Consider the following 19,732-nt stretch of genomic DNA (forward strand, 5'->3'; position numbering starts at 1 on the left):
CATACACACTCACACAAAACAGCCACACAGTCTCCCCTGGCTCTGCACCGGCGGAATATTAACTAGTCCTACAGAAGCAGCCGACATAGGCGCAGCCCACTGAAGCTTCACAGATCACAAATGAACAGAGGTGTTGGTGCTTCATGACTCATTATTGTCTCTGATCTGTGGGTTGACACCTACTGGTTGTGAGGGGCGAACAACACGAAAGTGTTGTTTGCGCTACCAAAACAATGGGCACTGCTAAACCCACTCATAATAAGCTGCAGAATGGCAACAAATAAAAGACACCAGTTATTGCTGCTGTTTAAAATGTTACCATTTTATCACAGTTGACAGTGAAGAGAAGGAAAATAGTAAGACATGCCTCCTCTTAATGTTTGAGAGTACAAGCTATCCTCAAAGTATCTTGCTAAATAAGAACCTTCAACAACAGCCCCATGCAACACTCATATTTAATGTTTCATTGTTTTAATGATTTACTTCTCTCATCCTGTTTACAATTAGTGCTTTGTCTTTTGTCTTTGTTTCTCTCTCCCCTCTAGAAACTTTGTTCTGGTCGAATGATCGACTCTGATTCTCAATAAATTTCAATTATTATACTATTAAACCGCAGCGGAAGCTTAAAAACTCCACTGTGACAGTAAAACTGTTCCGGCATAAAAGGGATACAGATCTTCCATTCTGCTTGACCTAACAGCCGAACAGGACAAAAAAAAAAAAAAAAAAAAACGATTAAAAATCCACAGAGGAAAGGCAGAGAGCAGGCCAAGTGTCCTCCCCAGCTGGACACTGCCCTCCCCCCACTGAGGGAATCATTCAGATGCCCCCCCCCCCCCCCCCCCCAAAAAAATAATCATAATAATTATGACAAGCCTATATGTTCTTTTGGGTCAGCAGTGGTTTTCGCCTTTGAACTCTCCCATGGATTCTATTTTTGCCCAGTCTCTTCCTTATTGTTGTGTCATGACCTTAACTGACGCAAGGGAGGCCTGGAGTTCTTTAGAAGTTGTCCTGACTTCCTTTGTGGCATCCTGGATGAATCATTGCTGTTCTCTGAAGGTAATCTTTATAGGCCGGCCACTCCTATGAAGGTTCACCACTGTTCCAGTTTTTGCCCATGTGAGGATAATGGCTCTCCCTAGTGTTCACTGGAATCGTAAAGCTTAGAAATGGCTTTTGTATCCCTTTCCAGACTGATAGATGTCAATTACTTTATTTCTCGACTGTTCTTGAAATTCTGTGGGTCGTGTCATTTTTTCAACTGTTTTAGCTTTTTTGTCCGACTTGATTTTATCTGGACAGATTCTATTTAAGCGATTTGGGTGTGATCAGTGAAGATTAACCAAAAAATGTGATTAGCCACAATTAGTTAATGATTTAACAACAGGGCTAATTACTTTTTCCACACAGAGCCAGGTAACTGAATAGTTTTTTTCCCCCTTAATAAATGAAATCACCATTTAAAAACAGCATTTTAAGTTCACTTGGGTTATACTTGTCTGATATTTACATTTGTTTGATGATCTTAAACATTCAAGTGGGGAAACTATGCAAAACTAAGAATTTGAGAAGGCTGGCCAATATTTTTTCATGGCACTGTATAGACAAACACGCATTCACACCTCGGGTAAATTTAGAGTCTTCAATTAACCCAAAATGCTCATTTTTTTAAATGTGGGAGGAGTATGGGGGGTTAAATAAAAAAGATTAAAAAAAAAAAATGCATGCACGGGTAGAACATGCCAACTCTACAATGGGAAGCCGAAGCACAGATTCATACCCCAAACCTTAAAAGATGCTAACCACTTGTCCAACGCACTGCCTGTACTCTACCATAATTTGTGAAATACTGTATTTAAGCTAAATAAGTTAAACAAATGTACCTTGCTGATCCATGTCTCAAACTTCGGGCCTTCAGTTGTCAGGAACAAATCTGAAAGGGGAGGGGGGGGGGGGGGGGGGTGAGAGGTCAACTCAGGCAAATCATATTAAATTAACGAGCAGCAATAACGATACAGCAGATTCTCATCTCCGACAATAAGGCAATCACACACTGTGAGCTGTTTCCTCTTAAGCATTGTTGTTTTTACACATTTTTAACTCCTGACTGTATAAGAGGCGCCAGTACGGGAACAGTTGGAATAATTGCAGCAACGACTTAACTTCAGGAAAGGTTTTATGATATTTGGGGGGTAATTTAGCAAGACACACTGTGTCTCAAGTAAAGAAGTCAGTGTTAGGGTAGGATATACAGTGGGTACGGAAAGTATTCAGAACCCCTTAAATGTTTCACTTTGTTATAGTGCAGCCATTTGCTAAAATAATTTAAGTAAATGTTTTCCCTCATTAATGTACACACAGCACCCCATATTGAAAGAAAAAAAACAGAATTGCTGACATTTTTGCAAATGTATTAAAAAAGAAAAACTGAAAGCCACACACCTGTCTATATAAGACCTTACAGCTCACAGTGCATGTCAGAGCAAATGAGAATCATGAGGTCAAAGGAACTGCCTGAAGGTCTCAGAGACAGAACTGTGGTAAGACACAGATCTCGCCATGGTTACAAAAAAATGTCTGCTGCACTTAAGTTTCCTAAGAACACAGTTGCCTCCATAATCCTTAAATGGAAGACGTTTGGGACAACCATAACCCTTCCTAGAGCTTGCCGTCCGGTCAAACTGAGCAATCGGGGGAGAAGAGCCTTAGTGAGAGCGGTAAAGAAGAAACCAAAGATCACTGTGGTTGAGCTCCAGAGATGCAGTCGGGAGATGGGAGAAAGTTCGAGAAAGTACACCATCACTGCAGCCCTCCACCAGTCAGGACTTTATGGCAGAGTGGCCCGACGGAAGCCTCTCCTCTGTGCAAGACACATAAAGCCCGCATGAGTTTGCTAAAAAAAATCACCTGAAGGACTCCAAGAGGGTGAGAAATAGGATTCTCTGCTCACCACCTGTCCAATACAGTCCCAACAGTGAAGCATTTCACTGCAAACACTGTTCTTAAATGGCCCAGCAAGAGCCCCGAGTTAAACCCAATTGAGCATCTCTGGAGAGACCTGAAAATGGCTGTCCACCAACATTCACCATCCAACCTTACAGAACTGGAGAGGATCTGCAAGGAGGAATGGCAGAGGATCCTCAAATCCAGGTGTGAAAATTATTGCATCATTCCCAAAAAGACTCATGGTTGTATTAGCTCTAAAGGGTGCGTCTACTAAATACTGAGCAAAGAGTCTGAATACTTATGGCTGTGTGATATTTCCATTTTTCCTTTTTAATAAATCAGCAAAAATTTCAACAATTGCATTTTTTTCTGTCAATATGGGGTGGTGTGTGTACATTAATGAGGAAGAAAATGAACTTAAATGATTTTAGCAAATGGCTGTAATATAAAAAAGAGTGAACAATTTAAGGGGTCTGAATACTTTCCGTACCCACTATATATATATATATATATATACACATATATATATATATACATATATATATACACACACACATATATACACACACAGATATACACACACACACATACACATATATATACATGTATATATACACACATATATACACACACACACACACATATATATATAAATATATATATATATACATATATATATGTAGATAGATCGATCGATCGATAGATAATTCCCCCCTTGAGGGAAATTAGATTGTCAAAGCAATAATATTCAAAATACAATATATACTTATCTCGGACCAATCAACAAAGTAAAAAATAAATAAATAAAAAGCACCATTTGAGAAGAATTTCTATGTTAGAGTACAATGGACATATGGTATCCGGACAGGCTAAAAGAAAAAACATCTTCAGAGATTCAAGGAAGCAGGGCACTGGTGGAGACATGCCGGGTGCCGTGTTGATGAGTTTTGCCTTAATCAGTCAAACAGGCCTCTTAAGCAGAATCCAGCCGTGATTGGCTGATTAGCTTCGCTGGAGAGAGCTGATCATTCGGTAAACACTCCACAATCTCGCTGCGGGTTATCCTCTCGCCAAGTTTTATCTCTGGAACACCGTTGCCTCCCCACTATGACTTCTTTCACTAAAACGTCAATCATTTCACACTTTTGCAGGCATCAGCCTTGCCATTGACGAGCAAGGTGAAGAATGGTAAGTACTTCCTAACTTCCTTACACTATGAGTAGACAATGGGGAGGCTATAAGCAGTTTTAGTTCATTTTCAAAATGGTCAATGCCATTTACAGTAAATATCACATTTTTCATCAACAATTAATTACATTCACTTCTCTAATAATCAGGATTTTATTGCGTAAAAACACCAAGGTGAAAAATTGTATTTGTTGGTGTAAAATTGTTAAAAAAAAAAAAGGACAAAAATCTGACTTGCTTCAAGGACCTACAATATCTAATACTGTGAACATTGGCACTTATTCCATAGTTCTGGATTTACAAATAATGTCTGCAGGAAAAAAAAAGTCCCCCAAAATAGATTTAGTAGTTTTAGGCTTGTTTTCTGATGAACTATTTGAATTTTCACCAGATTTTGGCCCACCCACATTTTGGACACGTCCGCCTGTCACAGCCTGAGACATCAAGTGCTGAAGGCGAGGACATTTCCTCATTCAACTACTACTATATGTATTCTGCAGTCTAATTTTTGCCTATGTTAAAAGTCTGGTTGTTTTTTTGGGGACAATAACAAGTGAAAATAGCAGAGATGGGGGAGTTGACTCGACTCGAGTTGACTCGACAACAGTCATTGACATCACTGCCAACCTCTACAGGGCAGTGGTGAAGGTATCACAATCCACTGTTCGAAGAAGACTCAGAGAGAAGAAATATACAGGCCATACCATAACGTGCAAACCACTCATCAGCAAAAAGAATTGGAAGGCCAGATTGGATTCTGCAAAAAAGTACAGAGATGAGCCACAAAAGTTTTGGAACAAAGTTTTCTGGACTGATGAGACCCAGGTGAACCTCTGCCAAAGTATGGATAAAGGAAGGATCTGCTTATGATCCAAAACACACAAGCTCATCTGTGAAGGATGGTGGGGGTAATGTCATGGCTTGGGCTTGCATGGCTGCTTCTGGAATTGGCTCACGAGTATTTATTGATTATATAACTCGTGAAGGTACCAGCAGTATGATTTCTTAAGGCTACAAAACCATTTCGTATGGCAATTTTCAGAAAAATGCTTCCAAACTAATCGGGGGAAGCTTCATGATGCAACAAGACCATGACCCAAAACACACTGCCAACACAACAAAGGACTTCATGGGGGGGGTAAGGATTTAGACTAGCCAAGTCAATCACCGGACCTTAACCCAATAGAGCTTGCATTTTACCTCCTGAAGAGGAGAATCAAGAGAGAAACCCCCATAAACAAACAAAAACTGAAAGAGGCTGCAGTAAAGGCCTGGAAAACCATTTCAAATGAAGAATGCAACAGTCAGACCAAGATAATTAAATTGATCTATTCACTCACTCCAGATAGCCGACTCATAGTAAACACCACATCCTCAAATTACTTAGCTTAATTGGTACACTGATTTGAATTAGCATACTCAACAGACACACTGTGGACACAACTGATTCAGCTGTATTGGCTCAATAATGTCCACGGACAGACTGGAAACAGAATTGACTGAGATGATTTAGGTTAATCAGCTGACTGACAACTCCATTAACTGGCTTTAATGAGTAGACCCACCAGAAACACAGAATCATCTTTATTTGCCATGTCAAAAACACACAAGGAATTTGTCTCCGGTAGTTGCAGCCGCTCTAGTACGACAACAGGCACAGTGAATACTTTTGAGACAAAAAAACAGTCAGTGAGCGATAAAAGGTTACCAGTAATGTGGTAATGGCGATATTTTAAATGTTTGTTTAACAGACATGTGATACAGTCCTCTGACAATTTAGAGCAGTTTGAAATGACTAATAGAGCAATAGTCTAGTGCAGTGACCATTGTGCAAATGGCGCAGAGACTTCAAGAAATTTATGCAGTTTGAAGTGACTCGTAGAGCAATAGTCTGGAACAATGTCAATTGTGCAAATGGTGCAGATAGTTCTCAGGCACATGAGTGGCCAGTATTTGTCAACAACAGATATGCAAGTAGTGCAAAGTGGCAAGGCTACTACAGTGAGTGCACGAATAATGTATAATTGGCCCGACAGAGGTGTGACTACAATCTCAAGACAAATTGGCTGCATGTTACAATGGAATTTTAATTTTAACTGTTTAAGAAGTTAATGGCAATCTTTTCAGCAGTTTTAATTGTCCGTTCAGTCAGAGTTTGTCCTTTTTTGTGGCAGACTGTGATGGATGAACACAGGACTGGTTTGATGACTGCTGTGTAAAACTGCCTCAGCAGCTCCAGTGGTAGGCCGTGCTTCCTAAGAAGCCGCAGGAAGTACATCCTCTGCTGGGCCTTTTTGAGGATGGAGTTGATGTTGGTCTCTCACTTGAGGTCCTGAGAGACTGTGATTCCCAGGAACTTGAAGGTCTCAACGGTTGACACAGGGCAGTTGGACAGCATGGAGGAGAGGAGTTCGGGGATGATGGTGTTGAACGCTGAGCTGAAGTCCACGAACAGGATCCTCGCGTAGGTCCTCATGCCGTCGAGGTGTTCTAGGATGAAGTGCAGTCCCATGTTGACTGCGTACTCCACAGAAGTGTTTGCACAAAAGGCAAACTGCAGGGGTCTGCCGGGGGTGACGCTCTTGAGGTGGTCCAGCACGAGGCGTTTAAAGGACTTCATGACCACAGATGTCAGGGCGACAGGCCTGTAGTCATTCAGACCCTAGATTGCAGGTTTCTTGGGGACTGGGATGATGGTGGAGCATTTGAAACAAGATGGTACTTCGCACAGGTCCAGAGATCTATTGAAGATCTGTGTGAAGACTGGAGCGAGTTGGTCTGTGCACATTTTGAGGCAGGATGGAGACACAAGGTCTGGGCCTGCCGCTTTCTTGATCTTTTGTTGTTTGAAGATATGTCTCACCTCCTGTTCATGGATGGTCAACGCAGGAGGGGGAGTCAGAGGTGTGATGTGGTCGGTGGTGCAGCTGGGTGGGTGAGGGATGTGAAAGCGTCCTTTTCAAATCTTAAGATGAGGCTGTTCAAGTCGTCAGCTAGCCCTTTATTGTTCTCAGCTTGGGTGGATGGTCGCTTGTAATTGGTTAGCGATTGTAATCCACGCCAGACTGATTTAGAGGCGTTAGTGGTAAACTGTTTTTCTAGCTTTATTGCATAATTCCTTTTTGCGATGTTAATTTCTTTAGTCAGTTGGTTTCTAGCGCAATTATACATGGCTCTATCCCCACTTGGCTATGTGTCCTCTTTAGCCTGGCAAAGTTGCTTAAGTTTGACAATGAACCACAGCTTGTTGTTATTGAACGTGCGAAATGACTTGTTGGCACGGCGCGCGCGCACATACACACACACACACACACACACACACACACACACGCCTTCACAGAAAAAGATATAGGGTGTAACAGTGAGCATATATTCATCTAGGCTGGCAGCTGAATTTTCAAAAAACACTCCAGTCTGTGCAGTCTAAACAGCTTTGAAGTTCTATCTTCGCTTCATTGGTCCAATTTTTCACTGTTTTCACACATTTACATTTTTACCTGTATGTTGGTATTAAGTGAATTAAGCAGTGATCAGACGAGCCTTGAGTAGCACGGGGGATAGCACGGGATATGTATTATTTAGCGCAGTATAGCAGTGGTGTAAAATGTTATTTTCCCTGGTAGGACAGTCAATGTGTTGCTAGTATTTAGGGAGTTCGTGGTTGAGTGTAGCTTTGTTAAAGTCCCCAAGTATAACGACGCGTGAATCTGGGTGCTTTTTTCAATTTCGTTGACATTTGTTCAGCGAGCATTAGCAGTGGGCATTCATGTTAGCTTGATGAAGAATGTAAACACCCGTGAATATAAAAGATGTGAAGTCATGCGGCGAGTAGAATGACTTACAGTTCAAAAACAGTGACATCTGTACACCATTTTTCATTGATATAGAGCATATCCCGCCACCTTTTGTTTTCCCCAATAACTCCTTGACGCAGTCTGCCCGGAAGCATTACGGCGCCATCGGGTACGCGTTCACAAAGCCAGGTCTCCGTGAAGCACAGGGGGGCGGAACATCCAAAGCCATTACTGGTCTTTGTGAGAAGACGAAGCTCGTCCATTTTGTTGGGTAGGGAGCGTAGATTTGCGATGTGAATCCATGGGAGGGCCATTCGAAATCCTCTCTTACGGAGCTTCACCTGGATTCCGGCACGTTTCCCCCTACGCTGCCTTCACCTCCATGCTCCGTACACCGCGGCCCCCGCTCCGGTGAGTGACTCAGAGAAAAAAACTGAGCGGATTTGTGAAAGTTGGTGAAAGAAAGTCCGGGGTAGACTCCATAATGTTCAGCAAGTCTTCCCTGGAAGTGAGTCATGTAATGTCTCCAAAGACGAACGAAAAAAACAAAAGCACAGACAATACTAGAGAACACGTAACCGCACAGCATACTTGAATGATTAGGTTCACTGACTGAGTTGGCGCAATGACTGTAAACACATCAATTTCAAATGATTGGTGGTTGTGAAGTTACGATACCAAAATTCTGACTTCGGTAATAAACATGAATAAAGTACCTCGATACTAGTGCTGAAACGATACCACGGCAAAAATATAAAATCACTAAAAGCAGTGGAAAGAAAACTCACAAAACAACTTCAAATACATTGAAAAAAACTATGCAAACATGGAATTCGCCCATTCTTAACACTTGTCATTTTCTTTTAAATAATTAGATCAATGGCTGCATCATCATATATATATATATATGTTATGACGAATGTGTTTGTATGTATATACAATTGTAGAACTTAATACAGTATACTTTATGTATGATATATATATATATATATATATATGTGTGTGTACATAGTATACTGTATGTATGATATATATATGTGTGTGTGTGTACACAGTATATTGTATGTATGATATATGTGTGTGTATATATATATATATAGCGAGAGAGAGAGAGAGAGAGAGAGAGAGAGAGAGATACACACAGACAAAAGAAAAATATGACGCCACCCTTGTTTCTTTTATTTCTTGTTCATTTTAATGCCTGGGAGCTTAATTGTGTTGTTAAATATAATTTTGGTTATTATCAAGAAAACCATATAAAATTGACAGAGCTAGATATCAGCTCCTAAATTAAACTCTATAAACTTTTTTCCTTGTCATTGTTATATTTGTCCAAACAAATGTACCTTAAGTTGCACCAGACATTAAAAATGAACAACTGAAGAAAACATGGGGTCTAATATTTTTCCCATGACTATATCAAGTATTTATATAGATATGTAATTTACTTTACTCATACGTAATACTGTATAAGCTTTTAGCATGCAGTATTCTTGTACAGTATTTGACTGCATTTGATTTCTACCATAGTAAACAATACATGTGCACACACTCTGTAGGCGGCCAATGCTGTTTTTCATTGCGTATTGAGCCACGACACTCGAAAAGTGGACCTTTTGATTCCACTTGTATAGTAAGTGGTTTTCCTTTTTTATTTGTGGATTTCCATTCTTCTCAAACGCCACAATTTTTGATGTGGGCTCCGACATCGAGTGCAGCCTGTATCTGGCGTGGGCACCCGCGCAAATGTGTCCCATGCTATCGATGATATCGATCTCCTGCTGGTAACACTGACTCTCGTGTGCATTGAATGAAGAGTTTGCCTAACAGCACAGGAAAATCCACCGCATATAACACTGACTTTCCTCACACAGCCTCGTGAGCCACGGACTCTTAGGTTACGTCCTGGTGGCTAACACTAACACGTGCTAACGTGTCCGCAGGAGGCAGGAGCTGGTCGACAGTTCAAAGCCATTACATTCTCCTGGCTCCAATACAGTCGCGCACACACATAGAACCCTCGTCTCTGACTCCACACTTAAAAGGCATGTGCTAACTTTTGGGAGACAAGAATTCATTGGCTGACTGTCGGCTTTTTGTGTACGTACTGGCCTTTAAGACATCATATGAGTGCTGTAGCGTATTTTTTAAAAATTATTATTATAATTTTTTTTTAAGTACTTGGAGGAAAAGTTTTATGTTAAAATACCTCAGTCTGGTAGTGGTACCAGTACTTGGTGCAACACTAATTGGTGGTATCAGTTTACTGGCAAGAGTTAGCACACACATTGGAAACACCATAGGCTCAGATGATTCCGTTGAATGTTATAACAGTTTACTAAATTGAGTTGGCAAAATCAAATGATTTGGTAGTATCACATGATTTGGTTTTGTGGTACCTGAAAAACAAAAACTCTTCCTTTTTTTAGTAACTTAAATCCTATACGAATAGGCATTCAGAAGACCAAGGATTTCCTTTTTAGTCAAAAGATTTATCAATTTGATGAACTCAGCAAAGGTGTTATTCTCACAAACGATCCCCCACAGTGCCAGTGTTTGTCTCTCTCAAAAACTTATATCCCAACCCAGCCTTGGATGGAGCTGCTACCAAGCCATAAAAAACAATCTGGCCCCATCCATCGCTCACTTTTAACATAGTTTTTAAAGTTTACTCCTGACGTTTACTTCCATTTCCAAGGCTCATTAGAGATAACATTGCTCTATGGAGGCATCAATAAAATATTGACCCAAAGTAAATGAAGTGGGTGTTACAAAGAGGTTTTTCCCCTTGGAGTCCTGGCCACTTAGACCGACTCGAGGTCCATCACTTGGTGCAGCTTTTGTGTCGGGATACAAATTATGTACAAGTGCTATTCAATGATTCTTCAGTGGAAATTGTCATCTCTCAGCCTGAATAATGGGTTACAGGAAACCCTTGCTATTCACGGGGGCTAGGGATCTAGCCCTGGCATAAATAGCGAAAAAGCATGAGCAATTGATGCTCCCACTACAAATTGCCTATATTAATAGCTTAAACTATCAATATGGTACAAATTCTGAACCCAAAACACAACTATTAAACTCAACCTACAACATTATCCTTAAAAATAAAAGGCTGAAAGATGATTTGATTCGGAAAAATTTCAATCGAAGTGTGCGTGTACATTCAGATACAATACATATACACATACAATACGAAAGGATTATATACGAGTGGAGATGCATCAATTGAACATGCACAATGACACCAATTACGTTTCTATAGTGCCAGGCGATATATTGAGAAGCTCGATTGGATCGATATTTTATTAATTCTCGATAAGGAAAAAGGGGATTATAGATTTTCTTTTCTATACTTTTCGCTACGCTGCGAGACTTCCACCAACATGGAGGAGAAGATGCTAGTAACTAGGAAGTTATAAAGAGTCCCATAAAAGAGCAGGTCCATCATTTGGAAACAACCGTATTTGGCAAAACGTGTATGAGGCGATTTCATTTTTCTTCATGCAAGTTCTCCAGCTTTAGAGAACATCTACTCACATGCCCTTTATGGACCTTTTAATCACCATCTGATGTGATGTTATGTAATATTTAACTTTCCATCCATTTTCTGAGCCGCTTCTCCTCACTAGGGTCGCGGACGTGCTGGAGCCTATCCCAGCTATCATCGGGCAGGAGGCGGGGTACACCCTGAACTGGTTGCCAGCCAATCGCAGGGCACACAGAAACAAACAACCATTCGCACTCACATTCACACCTGCGGGCAATTTAGAGTTTTCAATTAACGTGCATGTTTTTGGGATGCGGGAGGAAATCGGAGTGCCCGGAGAAAACCCACGCAGGGACGGGAAGTACATGCAAACTCCACACAGGCAGGGCCGGGGATTGAACCCCGCTCCTCAGAACTGTGAGGCTGACGCTCTAACCAGTCGGCCACCGTGCCGCCCATATTTAACTTTGTATATGTTATATGTAGTATGTAAGTTTGTATATGTATTTGCTTGCCAATACTTGCAGTGCCAATGTAGGTGACTGAAATACCTTTCCTGGACAAGGTTCAATAAATAAATACATGACTTCATGGACAGCTCTTAGTCAGTTTTTTGATCACACATCAATGGATCACACAAAAAAATATAGCCGTATAAAAACAAAAAAAAAATCTGCTATACAGCGGGACAGCGAAGCCAGACCCGTGAGCGTAGGATTACTGTATCTGTATTCTGGGATGATAAATTGCAGGGAATCATTGTTCCAGGGCTGCGAGTCATTGCTTTCCAGACATATGTATTCTGTGACTCACATAGTTTGCAGTGTAAAATGATCTTCGTAATATACAGGAAGTCCCCGAGTTACGACGCACTTGACCTACGACGTTTCAACTTTACGACGCCCGTGCCTCGTCCGCCATTTTGTCCCAGCACCATAGTGTTTCTGCTTAGCTAGTGCGTGTCTGTGTGTGTGCGGCTGGAGTATCTTTGCCTTTTTTGCCCTCCTTTTTTCACACTCTCAGCAGTAATGGTAAGTACAGCATCTTATTTTTTTATTTTAATGTATTTTAGTTTCTTTATACGACGTGTTAACCTTTCCTGCTACGGTCACCTGACCGTGGTCGGGAGACGCAGGGTTAACCCCCTTCTCTCGTTGCACAACTGAGCTGGGTGGCGGCAACAATAAAGGCACGAAGCACCGATTTGCTGCTTTAATGGCTTTATTAGCTCCTCTGCACATTCAACGTCAACGGGTCCTCCGCTAATTGCTACTCTTCCCCGGTCGCTGTCACTACACTTGCCACTGTACACACTCACACTGGCGCGCACTCCTTCCTCCTTCGCAGTCCCGTCTCACTCACACATCGACGCACACGCCCACACACACTGAGCTTGCTGTCACGTGGGACAATGCCTGTAACAGAAGTATTTCGCCATAAATGTCGACTTTAACGGTGAAATCCGACTTACGCGGAAAATCGTGTTACGTCGCCAGAGTAGGAACGGAACTCGTTCGTAAATCAAGGACTTCTTGTATATTAATTTGTAGGGGTGTAACTATTTGTTTTAGCAAAGGTTTGATTCCTATCACGATTTGTGGTTGCCGATTCGATTCAAGAACGATATTGGTTTGAAACGATTCAGTGGCTGAAAATCGATTGTTACGTTTTTGCATCCAGTGTGACTGAAATAAATACCTTCATGCTGTACAGTGCAGTTGAAATTTCAAATATTCTTGTTGATTTGGGAATCGTATAAAAACTAATTATGGTCAAATATAAAGATTTCCCTGCTGGACTTTGCTTTTACGTGTTATTGTGTACTGTACTGTAGTCTGCCGAATAAAAGTTGACTGATTTATTGTGTTGCTTTGTAATGAAACATGGGACAACAGCAACTTATTGTTATTGATATTATTTCAGCTACGATATTATTGTTGGGCCATTTGTTTTACTCCGTAGAAAATAGATGTTTAATTGATGTTAGAATTATGAGGGGTCCTCGGAAAAAAGTCACCACTGTAAGGACTCCCTAGCTGAACCCAAAGTTTGAGAATACCTGTTCTAAACGTTCATTCATTTTCTGTGCTGCTTATCCTCACTAGGGTCGCGGGTGTGCTGGAGCCTATGCCAGCTATCTTGGGGTGAAAGGTGGGGTACACCCTGAACTGGTTGCCAGCCAATTGCAGGGGCACATATAAACAAACAACCATTTGCGCTCACATTCACACCCACGGGCAATTTAGAGTCTTCAATTAACCTACCATGCATGTTTTTGGGATGTGGGAGGAAACCGGAGTACCTGGAGAAAATCCACGCAGGCACAGGGAGAACATGCAAACTCCACACAGGCGAGGGCAGATTTGAAACCGGGTCCTCAGAACTGTGAGGCAGATGTGCTAACCAGTCGTCCACCAGCAGTGCCGACTCTGTTCTAAACAGTTAAATGGTACTGGCTAGAAACGTAGCACTGTGAGGTTTTCATGAGGAAAATATTTTAGGAATAGTGTTGGATAGCTAAATAAATAAACAAACCTGCTCTTTGCACCACAAACGCGAGCCTGAAACAGCATCCAGTAGTTGACATTTTCGCTGGTTCTCGTCTTGTTCGCCTCAGTTTCCCCTCGAGGGTACTTTGCTATCGTCGTTAGCGGCTTGCAAGCTAAGCTGAACTAACTAGCTTGAAAGGCTTTGCCATAAGTCAAACACGTGCATCCTTAATGATAATTTCTTGCTAGCCTCCTCATCTGCCATCCACCAAACAAGAGGGACTTCTTAAACTTCAATAAGTGCTTAAAAAAATAACACACACACATACGGTGGTGTCTCATCCAACCACTAGGGCCACTACGGAAAGGAGTGACTAGACGTGGGGCGTAGAAAAAGGAAAAGAAGAAGAGAGGACAAAGACAAAAGTCGCCTTGACAATGCTAACTGCCGTGTGCTAAGTGAAAAATAAAGGAAAGTCAAAGGAATGAATGTGTTTCACTTGGAAATACAACACATATACACCTCCACATAAAGCCTGCCGTGCGTAAACCCCGTGCGTTATTTCCTAGTATCGATACAATCGATTGATAACATTTTAAAACGATTTAAATCGATATAGTTACGTGCGGAAGGGTAACTTGAAGAGCACAGATCGATCCAGTTGGATCGTAGGAATATAAATCGATACATTGCTATAATGAATGAATCATTACACCATAATTAATTAACTGGTCTGGCCCGGTTTTATTCGTTTACAAACTTTAATACAATAATTATCAAGTCATCGAATATCGACATTAGTGGGGGGAAAAAAAAATGGTGATATCAAATTTAGGCCATATAGCCCAGCACTACGTTCCTATTAGCTAGGGGTTTTGGAGGAATTTTGTGACACGTTAGCGTTACAGAAACAGCCCAAAAATATGCCACAATTCCTCAATGGTAAAGTTTTCAATGATGAGCTAAACATACAGTAGATTCCGCAGGAAAAAAAAAAATGCAAATAGCTAACTTTTTATTGAGGACCTCAAATAGGCAGGGATCACTACAATTGTAAGGAAAAAAGCCTGGCATATGCAAGAAGTGGATATAAAAGGTGTACAATTTCAGAAAAGCAGAAGTGAAGGTCACTCGAATGGCACTTTATAAGTAGGAAGCAGTCGACGAGGAGCTCACAGATGGCAGACTACCAGTGTGGCGTCGACCACGCAAACCATCAGGAGTTGCAGACATGGCTCCAAGATTTTTTTTTTCCTGGGGCTAGGGGGGGGCTTGACCATGTGGGGTGCATAGAAAATAATCAATTTTCATGACTTTAGTTAGTTTATAAGGAGGTTCTCGTGTTTTCAATAAAAGCAGCTCTGATTCACAGCACAAGCATGTTCGATATTAAAGTATTTTAACTGAATGTGGCCAAAGAATATTCATCAAAGTGGTAACATGGCAATGGGACGAAAATAATACAATAACTGTATTTATTCCAAATGCATAATTAATGAAATTTAACAACTATATATTGGCAATATTGTTTTGGATCACAACATAATGTCAGAAATTATTAATTGTGAAATTGATAACACAGGCGAAAAACTGCAGACGTACTGCCGCAACGAGAAGTATAAACAGCTTGTGTCTAATGGTTTGGATCACATCATCATAACTTACTTATAATAATGATAGGCTGTAGTCCACACACACTAATCATTCAGATCACAAAATCATTAGGTCAAAAATGGGGAATTTTTTTTTAAAATTCTAATCCACAGCAAGAGGTGCAAACACCCTGTGCCAACTGGGCACGTACAGCGTAAAAGGGACTGGCTCATCACAATCTTGGCGATTAGATTTCTACGACAAACAACATTTTCAATTTCATTCTCTACCTGCACTCTTTTTGAAAATAGAAACACTGTTTTTCTTGATCACAAAACGAGTCATTGCCGCAAGGTTAGCTAGCTTTAACCTATCATGAGAGTAAATTAAATACCTCTCACCTTTGTGTCGATTTAGGGGTCGCCCGGTTTGTGCGTGTGTGTGGGGGTGGTGGTGTGGGTGGGGGGGCAAGGCACGTTGTATATTTTATTTGTGCTCTTTCATTTGTTGTAAAATTTACTGCTACTTGCTTGCTGGTCTTTTTTGTCATTTTAAACATTTGAAACAGAACTAATTTTATTTCAAAACATGCAATGTTATGTTTTGCATTTTGTCCCCTTACTGTACCCAATGTGAACTAAACTGTGACCTTAAAACCAAGGTACGTACCAAACCTTGATTTCTGCCGTTACACTCCTACTGGATAGTTTTTTTCCAGTTTTGGTTAGGATAGTCTCTGCAGTCAGAAATACCCAACCCGTTCTTAATCTCTTTGGCAATTTTGGACTTGTACCAACTGTATTTGTTACACACTCATGTCATATATTGACTTTGAGTCGACAAGTCAACCGTAGACAAAATCGGACGCCACAACTGATCTGAGTGCTCCGAGCATTAGCGGCCACAGCAAACAAGCAGAGATGTCACACTCCAACACTCAGGGAAAGACCCTTTCATAACAGAGTTTGAAAATGTGTTCGTGTGGGAGGGTGGGCGGTACTTGCGTAACAGCAGCGACAGGGATTCTGAGCGCTAAGTGGTATGTCGCGTCGCAGGGTATTTAAAGGCCCGCTCGGCGGGAAGGCTGAAGCCAAAGAACGCGCAAAAGAAGTCACACGGGAAAAGATAGCAGATGCAACAAGGCCATTCTCCTTTGGAAAAAAACTGCTTTGCCAAACATGACACAAAAAAGCGCGCAAAATCTCTATTACAAAAAGAGGCAATCTACAATTACTTAATTATGTCAGCTTACCGATGCATCTCTTTTGTCTCGTGAAACTGGAAAGGATAAACTGTCACGGCCACACAAGCAAGTGCATGTACAAAAGCACATGCCGCCTCCGCACCACATGGCTATGTTACCCGCATTAATGAACACTCACCGTTGTCTTGTTTGTCTGTCGGGTTTTTACAATCCGTCAAGATCAACTCTATAGAATATGACACTATATTTTTAGCACATTTAAATTGTCATTAATTTAATGCCCTTAATTTCTGTCAAATTTCAATGTGCAATAGAATTATTAAGCTAGATATGAAGCACATCATAAGATTTTTATTACACTGTACATATTGGGGAGTTTGCATGTTCTCCCCGTGCTTGCATGGGTTTTCTCCAGGGACTCCGGTTTCCACCCACATCCCAAAAACATGCATGAATTGGAGACTCTAAATTGCCCATAGGTGTGAATGTGAGTGCGAATGGTTGTTTGTTTGTATGTGCCCTGCGATTGCCTGGCAACCAGTTCAGGGTGTACCCCGCCTCCTGCCCCATGATAGCTGGGATAGGCTCCAGCACGCCTGCGACCCTAGTGAGGAGAAGCGGCTCAGAAAATGGATGGATGGATGGATGTACATATTGGGTGTATTCCAGAGGTGTGGACTCGTTTCACATGACTTGGACTCGAGTGAGAGTCGAGTCATGAATTTGATTACTTTTGATTCGACAATATGTTAAAAGACTTGCAACTCGACTTGGACTTGAACAGCAGTGACTTGTGACTTCACTTGGACTTGAAACCATTGACTTCAAAAGACCTGCTACTTTGACCAAAGCACAGAAAAAACAATACTTTGTTACGTTCTCTATCTGCAGCTGTATATGCAACTTATTACTTTACAATAGTAATTTATAATGTGTCAACAAAATGCTGAAGATCTGAATGATTAAATATTAGGTCGACAGGTCCCACACCATTATTGCTAGTAATTAATTCTCATCATCTTTTTGAGTTCACGTCCTGTTGGGGAAACCCTGGTAGAGGAATTGACCAAGAGTTCATTCTTTTACATACTATCTAAAGTGATGGTTTAATTTAAATAAAAAATAAATAAACTTTCCATGAACCACATACATCGCATTGTGGGAATCACGCAGCTTGACGTCACGTATGCTTGTTTACGTCAGCATTAGTAGCTAGCCTTGTGAGCAATCACGCAAATAGTTTTGAAGGAGCAATAAACTAAGACCCCACCCCCCGTCCCTTGATGATTGGTTTTGAAGGTGTAAAATTTTTTATCGGCCCCCAGCTTTATTAGAAGAGGTTCAATGCACTTATCAAATTTGTTTTGATCAATAGATATGGATTTTAAAAAATATTATATACAAGCCCAATTCCAATGAAGTTGGGACATTGTGTTAAACAAATAAAAAACAGAATACAATGATTTGCAAATCATGTTCAACCTATATTTAATTGAATACTCTACAAAGACAATATATTTAATGTTCAAACTGATTAACTGATTGTTTTTAGCAAATCATTAACTTAGAATTTTATGGCTGGGACAGGGTCATGTTTACCACTGTGTTACATCACCTTTTCTTTTAACAACATTCAATAAACGTTTGGGAACTGAGGACACTAATTGTTGAAGCTTTGTAGGTGGAATTCTTTCCCATTCTTGCTTGATGTACAGCTGTTTCAGCTGTTCAACAGTCCGGGGTCTCTGTTGTTGTATTTTCCGCTTCATAATGCACCACAAATTTTGAATGGGAGACGGGCCTGGACTGCAGGCAGGCCAGTCTAGTACCCACTCTTTTACTACGAAGCCACGCTGTTGTAACACGTGCAGAATGGGGTTTGGCAATGTCTTGCTGAAATAAGCAGGGGTGTCCATGACATTGCTTAGATTGCAGCATATGTTTCCAAAACCTGTATGTACCTTTCAGCATTAATGGCGCCTTCACAGATGTGTAAGTTACCCATGCCATTGGCGCTAACGCAGCCCGATACCATCACAGATGCTGGCTTTTGAAGTTTGGGTCCATAAAAGTCCGGGTGGTTCTTTTCCTCTTTGGCCCGGAGGATACGACGTCCACAATTTCCAAAAACAATTTGAAATGTGGACTCGTCGGACCACAGAACACTTTTCTACTTTTGATCAATCCATCTTAGATGAGCTCGGGCCCAGAGAAGCCGGCAGCGTTTCTGGGTGTTGTTGATAAATGGCTTTTGCTTTGCATAGTAGAGTTTCAAGTTGCACTTACGGATGTAAGTATTGTATTTACTGACATTGGTTTTCTGAAGTGTTCCTGATGTGGTGATTGATGTTGGTTTTTGATGCAGTGCCACCTGAGGGATCGAAGGTCAGGGGCATTCAATGTTGGTTTTCGGCCTTGCCGCTTACATGCAGTGATTTTTCCAGATTCTCTGAACCTTTTGATGATATTATGGACTGTAGATGATGAAATCCCTAAATTCCTTGCAATTGTATGTTGAGGAACATTGTCCTTAAACTGTTCGACTAGTTTCTCACAACAAAGAGGTGAACCTCGCTCCATCTTTGGTTGTGAATGACTGAGAAATTCAGGGAAGCTCCTTTTATACCCAATCATGGCACCCACCTGTTCCCAATTAGCCTGTTCACCTATGGGATGTTCCAAACAGGTGTTTGATGAGCATTCCTCAACTTTCTCAGTCTTTTTTGCCAACTGTCCCAGCTTTTTTGGAATGTGTTGCAGCCATAAAATTCAAAGTTAATTATTATTTTGCTAAAAACAATCAAATTTATCAGTTTGAACATTAAATATCTGTGTATTCAATTAAATATAAGTTGAACATGATTTGCAAATCATTGTATTCTGTTTTTATGTTTAACACAACATCCCAACTTCATTGGAATAAGGGTTGTATATAAAGGCAGTATATAATATGTACATAATAAACAAATATATTAAAATATTTTCATTTTGTTGGTAAAATGAGCAGCAGCACGGTAGCCGACT

At 40.9% G+C, this 19,732-nt stretch overlaps 1 protein-coding gene across 2 annotated transcripts in view; it reads right to left on the reverse strand.

Moving 5' to 3' along the window:
* The window catches only part of itfg1 (integrin alpha FG-GAP repeat containing 1), a 260,953-nt gene that overhangs the window by 187,200 nt on the left and 54,021 nt on the right, over nt 1–19,732 (reverse strand). For both annotated transcript variants that reach the window (XM_061765219.1, XM_061765228.1), the window contains exon 7: nt 1,887–1,936. In XM_061765219.1, coding sequence (XP_061621203.1) covers nt 1,887–1,936 — 50 coding nt within the window. The remainder of the gene's footprint in view (nt 1–1,886; nt 1,937–19,732) is intronic.

Source organism: Phyllopteryx taeniolatus, chromosome 2 (assembly GCF_024500385.1).
Source record: "Phyllopteryx taeniolatus isolate TA_2022b chromosome 2, UOR_Ptae_1.2, whole genome shotgun sequence".
Lineage (NCBI taxonomy): Eukaryota > Metazoa > Chordata > Actinopteri > Syngnathiformes > Syngnathidae > Phyllopteryx > Phyllopteryx taeniolatus.